Source organism: Herpailurus yagouaroundi, unplaced genomic scaffold, assembly GCF_014898765.1.
Source record: "Herpailurus yagouaroundi ecotype Mexico unplaced genomic scaffold, PumYag 162, whole genome shotgun sequence".
In the NCBI taxonomy this organism is placed as follows: Eukaryota; Metazoa; Chordata; class Mammalia; order Carnivora; family Felidae; genus Herpailurus; species Herpailurus yagouaroundi.
The window spans coordinates 299,488-307,845 of record NW_024412403.1 but is presented as its reverse complement, the minus strand read 5'-3'; the positions used below and the strand labels follow the sequence as shown (position 1 = coordinate 307,845).

Below are 8,358 nucleotides of genomic sequence, written 5' to 3'. Positions count from 1 at the left end.
TCTTAATGAGTTTGAGCCCCATGTTGGGTGTACAGATTACTAAAAAAAAAAAAAAAAAATAATAGAGGCATCTGAGTGACTCAGTTGAGCTTTCGACTCTTGATTTTGGCTCAGGTCACGATCCTAGGGTCTTAGTATCAAGCCCTGCATTGGGCTCTGTCTGAGCATAGGGCCTGCTGGGGATTCTTTCTCTCACTGTCCCTCTCCCCTGCTCATGCTCTCTCTCTCTTTCTCAAGTAATAATAATAATAATAATAATAATAATAATAATAACTAATTCTTGCTATAGCATTTTGTTTGCAATGAAGTTGCTTCTGAGTAAGAATAACATAATCTTTGTGGGTCAGTCTTTGTAGAAAAGATTATGTAACATTTCTGATATTGCCCTTGTATATTAAAAAGACTAGGAAATTATATGCTACACAGCAAAGAAAAACCTGTGTAATCAGTAAAAGACACAATACCTAAAAATAGTTGCCTCTGTCATTTATTGATAATCATTTTGAGTGATGTACCCAAATTCCCTCTTCCTTTTTCACACAGGAGATGAATGGCTTCTGTTTTTAAGACTTCCTGGATTTTTGAGGCAGTACCTCAGATAATCACTGGGGGACAATAATCACGTAGGGGTTTCCTTTCAGACTTTGGCTTTGTGTTATTCAGCTTTAAGGAAAGAATAGAATCCCGTTCCTTCAGTTTATACTGACTGTGACTTGAGATTACCATTTTGGAAATAGCGGAGAAAAGATCTTTTATTTCTTTTCAGATTTCAGAACTTTTTCTCCAGGATCTTTGATAAAAGACCTTTAAATTGAGTATCTGAAATGTGAAAGGACACACTCATGTTTGTTGAAGCAGGTAAGTAACTCCAAAAAGCCTATCGTAGAAAGTTCCTATGTAACTCCTGGGCTTTGTTTCTTCCTTTGGTTATCTCTGAGGATGGAGGCTAAGGATTAGCCCTTTTCAGGGAACACAAAAATTAGGATATTTTAGAGATAAAGGTTTTAGAAATGAGATATTCTAGCCTTATTAGTAAGTAATCTTGGTTTTATGGGCTGAATTGTGTCTGCCCAAATTCCTTTGTTGAAGCCCAACACCCCCTTGTGACAGTATCTGGAGACAGGGCCTCTAAGGAGGTGATTAAGGTTAAATGAGGTCATAGGGTGGGCCTGGTCCAGCAGGACTGGGGTCCTACTAGAGGAGGGGATACCAGGAGCACTTGCACACAGAGAAAAAGCCACATGAGGACAGGTGAGAAGGTGGCTGTCTGCAAGCTATGGAGACAGGCCTCAGGAAGAACCAAACCTGCTGGTTCCCTGAGCTCAGACTTCTAGCCTTAAGAACGATGCTAAAATAACTTCTTGTTGATTAAGCCACCTGGCTGTGCTATTTCGTTCTGGCCACCAAGCTGACTCTGTGTGTCATTGTGTCATTCAACAGTATTCAACAGACTGAGTGCCAAGATGCTCATGACCTAGTGAGGGTGGAAAGACACATAAACAGTGGCAGTATTGTGAAATGGGTATGGGACTCATTTGGGGGTAGCTGTCCACACTGGGCGACGCTGGGATCATGACCTGAGCTGAAGCCAACAGTTGGATGCTCAACCTACTGAGCCACCCAGGTGCCCCTGCAGTTTTTTATTTTGAAAGCATGTGTGCAGAGGGTGTAGTAGGAGGACAGGGAAGAACATGCTAGACAAAGGAAGATGAGCCAAAGCTGAGGTGGGCTGGAGTATTTCCAGACTATGCTCCCCAGGCAGATGGGTAGAGAGAGCAGGTTGGGAAAGGCAGGGGTTTGGCTTATAGGAGGATTTATGCATCCTGGTAAGGAACCTGGACTGGGCCCTCTGGAGTCTTGACCAGTGTTGAAAGAAACTCAAACGCTTCCTGCAGCCGGGTGGGTGTTGTGGATGTGTGAGGTGAGTAGGACTGAGACAGGTACCTGTCAGCTCTAGAATTTTCTGTGGTGTTGGAAAGGTTTAGTGCTGCAGTCACTGTAGCCATTACCACTGTGGTAGCCACTAGTCATACGTGGGACTGGGAAACTGAAAAATCAATTTAATATACTTTTAATTCATTAAAATTTAAATTAAAAATTTTTTTAATGTTTATTTATTTTTGAGAGAAAGAGAGAGAGCGCAAGTGGGGGAAGGGCCGAGAGAGAGGGAGACATAGAATCCAGAGCAGACTCCAGGCTCTGAGCTGTCAGCACAGAGCCCGATGTGGGGCTCAAACCCCCAGACCTTGTGATTGTTGGCTCAGGTCATGATGTCAAGGTCTGTGGGTTTGAGCCCCGCATCGGGCTGTCTGCTGTCAGCATACAGCCTGCTTTGGATCCTCTGTCTCCCTAGCTCTTGTCCCCTCCCCACCCTCGTGTGCACTCTCTCTCCCTCAAAGAAAAATTTTAAACTTAAATTTTTAAAATACTCCCATAAAATTAGGAAGACAATACAGATCTAGTTATCTAACATCTATTGATATTACGATTGGTAAGGAGGAGACAAAACTATTTGTAAACTGTAAGTTTACTTACACAAACAGTCCCAGAGAATTGGTGAAGCGTCAGAATTAACAAGGCTGCCAAAGTGCTGGGTGCAGTTCCACCCCAGGGAATCAGTAACGTGTTTTCACACCACAAGTAACTGGTTTGAAGGAATCAGCTGAAAAAAACCCACCCTTTCACAATAGCCACAAAATAATCTGGTGCCCAGGAATGTCCAACAAGAGATGTGTCAGCTGTCATTTGGAAATTCACAGCGTATTACTGAGGACTTTTAGCAGACCAGAAGTAGGAGAGTGGAAAGTATCATACCATGCTTTGGGGTAGGGAAGGACCCTCAGTAGTGTAGGTATGCTTATCGTCCCTGAATTTGTCTATATATTGTCTGACCCTAGAGTTTATAAAAGAGTAAACTTCCCAGAAGAGTTGAGACATTTTTCAAGTGGGAAGAAAAGAACAAAGGTCAGGCTCATTCCCTACGAGATAACCAAGAGTAATTTTAAAACTGTGACAATAGAGGCTCCTGGGTGGCTCAGTCGGTTGAGCAGTTGAACGACCAACTGTAGATTTCAGCTCACATCATGATCTCATGGCCCGTGAGGTCAAGCTTGGGATTCTCTCTCTCTCCTTCTCTCTCTGCTCCTCTCCTGTTCTCTCTCTCTCTCAATAAATTAAATAAATAAATAAATAAATAAATAAATAAATAAACTTAAACACTGTGGCAATGAATAAATAAACAGGGAGTATTGAGTTGTGTGGGGATAGACAAACCGACCGCTGGGATAGATTAGAATCCTCAGGTTCAGAGAAGCACTATCTGAACGTGGTGGCAGTGCACTTCAGTGTGGACAGAGGTTTTAGTAAGTAGCGCTGCAACAGCAGCAGCTTTCACAGCCCCAGTGCCTGCTGGCTGCTGTATCTGACAGCACAGCGAAGTGTATGCTCTGCGAAGACATTCTGTTGAAAAGAAGTAAACAGCTTTCTACCCCTGTACTTGACAATGGGGAGAAAATGGGAAATATTGAAATATGATACATGTGTGCTCTCAGGAACCCGTGAAATCTTAATATCAGATGGCCAATTTTCCGTTTTTATAAAAGGGCTAAGGGGATGGCTATTCTCAGGTGCTTTATTTTAAGTGGGTCTTCCTTAACAAATGATAGAGTCGGTAGTTCTTTTTTTTTTTTTTTAAAGGCATTAAGCAGCAATTGAAATGTTCCTGTGTGACCTTTCTCTGTCTCTGTCTTTCTGTCTCTCCTCCCTTTCTCACTTGGTGATTGAGAATGTTTTCTGGCAGCATGGAGAGAGTGGGTTGGTGGAGCACAAAATTGGGAGCAGAACACTTAAAGAGCACGTTGTAGTGATCTGGGGCAAGAGATGATGGGCTGTGGAATGGAGACGATGGTCTGAAGTAGAATCCACAGGTTTCGGTGTAAAGAAGGGGGCATCAGAGGGGAGTCTAGGGAGACTCCTGAGTTTCCCAAATGGGTGACTGAGAAATGATGGAACTGTTCACAAAGAACAGAACTCGGAGAGAACTTGTCCATTTCATACCTGTGGAGTGTGGGGTGACCAGGGGGCATTTGGATGTGCGGGACTGGTACTTTCTAGAAAGGCTTGCCCAAAAGTAGAAATTTGGAAGTCAGTGGCAGTAAATCATGATTGAAGTGAATACGATGACCCCGTAGGGAGAACTGAGTCATGCAGAGAGGCCCTAGGACAAAACCCTGGGGAACCCAAACCCATAAAGGAAAGGCAGAGACAGGAGGCCACAGGGGAGACTGAAGAAGGCGCCACAGCAGGAGCAGGAGGGACGAGAGTGTGGGCAGAGGCAGGAGAGGGTTTCCACGTGGGAAGCATTTGTGGGAATGGAGTTGTGCTGGGTTGATGCTCATGAACGTGATGAGGTAATGCTAACTCTCCTCTCCCAAATCTCATTGAAATGGCAGAAATTTTAAAAACTAAAAAGAAGTGGACAGCAGTCTAGATTCTGGAAAGTCAGAAAGGTAGATCAGAACGGCGAGCACCATCTGGGTAGGGAAGATAGGAATGAGGCAGAGTAGTAACAGATGGACAGTGTGTCCTTTGAACTGAGCCGGGGAGGGACAGTCATGGGAGATGGTGGTGTAGAGAGGATGGTGTAGAGAGTTTTCAGGAGTGTTCCCGAATCTGCCATCCCCTTAGGAGGGCGGCCAGCTATATGGGGGTAGAGGGGGTGCACCTGGAAGGCAGGCACCACCCCCCACCCCAAACCCAGCCTCAGCCAGAGCAGACTCTCCACTTAGACTCCTCGGGAGAGCTCACCTGAGGAGAAGGTGTGCAGCTGAAAAGTTAGGAAATGCCAGAGTGGACGATGTATAACTTCCCCTTCCAGCTGCAGGAGCAGCATTCCAGGTTCTGATCGTGAGTGTCCAACAAGTATCACATCATAGTGTGACTTTATCTCACCTAGTAATGTTTAAAAGCATTCTTGCATTAAATGTCTGCTATGTTTATTTTTTTATTTTTAATTTTTTTAAAACAGCAGTCCGAGCAAATCTTTTATTATGTCATTTAAAAAAAAAATTTTTTTTAACGTTTATTCATTTTTGAGAGACAGAGACAGAGCATGAGCAGGGAAGGGGCAGAGAGAGGAAGACAGAGAATCCAAAGCAGGCTCCAGGCTCTGAGCTGTCAGCACAAAGCCCGACGTGGGGCTCAAACTCACGAACCGCAAGATCATGACCTGAGCTGAAGTCAGATGCTCAACCGACTGAGCCACCCAGGCGCCCCTATTATGTCATTTTTTTTAAAAAGTAATTTCTACACTCAATGTGGGGCTTGAACTCACAACTCTGAGGTCAAGAGTCAGGTGTTACACCGGGCAAGCTGGGTGAGCCAGCCTTGCTGTTTTTAAAAAGGTTTATTATCTATTTACACATTTATGTAATACAGACTTGTTAGGCAAGAGCCATATTTTTATGGAAGAATCTTATCCTTCTCTGTGATGTTGCTGTCTGTTTACTTGATTGTCTTAGATGCATGTTCAGCTAAATGAGATTATTTATTTATTTATTAAAACATTTTTTTAATGTTTATTTTTGAGAGAGAGACAGAGACAGAGACAGAGACAGAGACAGAGAAGAGAGAGAGGCAGGGAGGGGCAGAGAGAGAGGGAGATACAGAATCCGAAGCAGGCTCCAGGCTCTGAGCTGTCAGCACAGGAGCCTGATACGGGGCTCAAACTCAAGGTGAGATCATGACCTGGGCCCAAGTTGGACATTTAACCGACTGAGCCACCCAGGCACCCGCAAATGAGATAAGCTATTGAGGACTGGAGAGAGTATATGGCAGACACTTGCATGGAGCGACGACTCTGACCTTGGGGAAGAGCAACGTGGCCAGCTGCAAAATCCAGTCTGAAGGTCTTTTAAGAGTCAGAGACTGTTGAGTGTGGATGACCACTTCTTGTTTAATTTTCTTTCTAATTTTGAATATTTCAAACATACAGGAAAGTTGACAGAATCATGATATGCACACCCATGTACCTGCTGCTTGATTTTTCAAAAAATGAAGATTTTTGTCATATTAGCTTCAGATTTTTTACAAAGAACCATTAAGAGGGTGTGGAAGCCACACTCATGCTGATTCTATTCCCCTTCTGCTAGCTTCTCTCCTGCACTTGGTGTTTTATTTTACCGCATTTCCATATATCCTTGAGCAATCTTTGGTGCTATTTTGCATGTTTTAAATGATCTGTATGAGTCCTTGTGAAACTTGCTTTTAATCTCAACACTATGTTTTTAGAATTATGGCAATGATTACGTTAATACAGGTAACTGACTCATTCTAACTAACTGCTTTCTGGCGTTGTTTTATTATACCATGGTGTATCAGTTTTTTCCCCGAGTATATATTTTTTAAATTAGTAAACTATTTTTAGAGCAGTTCACAGCGAAACTGAGTGGCAAGTGCAGAGTGCCCATACGCTGCTTGTCCTCCACACAGTGCACAGCCTCCCCCATTTTGACCACCCCACAGAGTGTACAATTGTTCTATCATTGAATGTACACCGACACGTCATCACCCAGGCTCCCCGAGTTTCCTTCTGGTGTTGTAGACCCTGTAGGTTGTGACATATGTTTAGTGACATATATCCACCACTTATCACGCAGTCCTGAGTGTATTTTTTGAAAGAAATGGAGGATGAACTGTCTGCACATTGGCACTGGCATTGCCCCATAGTCCACGTGGAGAAGGGTCCCCGAGGGAGGCCTCAAGGCCTCGGTCTAGGAGCTCAGATGCAAGCCAGCATGGGGAAGAGCTCGGGAAAGGAGGGCAATGGAGAGTGCCTTCAGACCTGGCCAGGCCCGAAGGGCGGCGGTTGGCAGACGGTATAGGAGTCGAAGGGGACTCAGTACTGGAGTAAGTGGATCCAGGGTGGATCAAGGCAGGCTTGCTCTGCATCCGACTATCAGCCTGTTCTGGCCGCAGCTTCTGTCTTACTCCGTGGGTCGATGTGCTCCCGCTAGACCACAGTCGTACGGTTTATCTGTGTGGCCGCTTTGTTAGGGTAGATCTGGCATTGTTGACCTGGAGATGTTTGCTCTTCCCAAAGTGACTCAAGGAGTACACGTGTTCCTCTTCCGAAGGGCATAGCAGTTTTAAAGAGACGTGTATATTTTTTATTGGTCACACATTGTAATGCATTTATTGGTGGTACCCCCCACCCCATCATGTCCTAATAGTTGGAACCTGTGAACATTACTATATTTGGAAAAAGAGTCTTTGCAGATATGACTAACTTGATCTTGAGATGAGTTACCTGGATTTTTTTGGATGAAATTGACATACCATCAAAAGTGTCTTTTTAAAAATATTTTTTTTATGTTTTTATTTTTGAGACAGAGAGAGAGACAGTGAGAGTGGGGGAGGGGCAGAGAGAGACGGGAGACAGAATCTGAAGCAGGCTCCAGGCTCTGAGCTGTCAGCGCAGAGCCCGACGTGGGGCTCGAACTCACAAACCGCAAGATCATGACCTGGGCCGAAGTCAGATGCCCAACTGACTAAGCCACCCAGGTGCCCCTCAAAAGTGTCTTTAGAAGAGAGAGGCAGAGGGGGATTGGATGCACACAGAGGAGGAGAGGCGGATGGGCTTCAAGGCAGAGATTGGAGTGATGTGGCCCCAACTCGGGGCATGCTGGCATTCAAGCTGGAAGAGTCTTAAGTCTTAAGCTGGGAGACTTCTCTCCCGGAGTCTTAAGAGGTAGTGTGGCTCTTTTGTCACCTTCATTTGGGCTCATTGAAACTGATTTTGGACTTCTGACCTCCAGAACTGTGAGTGAGTGAAGTTTTCTTATTTTAAGCCACCACCAAGTTTGTGGTAATTTGTTATAGCGGCTTCAGTAATGAATCCACTCACCTCAAGGTCTGCAATATACTTAGGGGAGAGAATATTTTCTTTTACTATTTGTTCCTTATTACCTCTTTGTGAATTGTATTGCAGGTCATTTTTGTTTTTTCCTTTATGGTTAGTAATCTTTGTGTCATATTTAAGAGTTCTTTCCCTACCTCATGGTCATGAAGACATTTTTTTATATTATTTTTAAGAGCTTTATTGATCTTTCACATTTAGATGCATAATCTACCTGGAGTTGAGTTTTGTGAGAAAAGAGTCATTTCATTTCTGTTTCGTGTGGATATTCAGTTGACCCAGCACATTTATGGAAAAGGCCATCTTTTCCCCACTGCTTTCCACTGATCGCTGCTCCGTTGCTCCCCTTGTTCATTTTCGCCTTCCTGCCTCTCTGTACTGTAGTGTAACGGTGAGGCTCCGTGTCTGGGAAAGTCTGCCCCTTTTAGTTTTCAAGTTTGATT

At 44.1% G+C, this 8,358-nt stretch overlaps 1 protein-coding gene across 8 annotated transcripts in view; it reads left to right on the top strand.

Annotated features, from left to right (window-relative positions):
• The first annotated feature begins 556 nt into the window (after positions 1 to 556).
• Positions 557 to 8,358, top strand: part of DIP2A (disco interacting protein 2 homolog A) — a 109,411-nt gene continuing 101,609 nt past the window's right edge. For 2 of the 8 annotated variants that reach the window (XM_040483659.1, XM_040483655.1), the window contains exon 1: positions 568 to 858. In XM_040483659.1, the coding sequence (XP_040339593.1) occupies positions 843 to 858 (16 nt within the window). In that variant the 5' untranslated portion in view covers positions 568 to 842. Of the gene's footprint in view, positions 859 to 8,358 lie in introns of all 8 variants that reach the window. The other 6 variants (XM_040483660.1, XM_040483661.1, XM_040483664.1 and 3 more) reach the window with 6 other exon arrangements.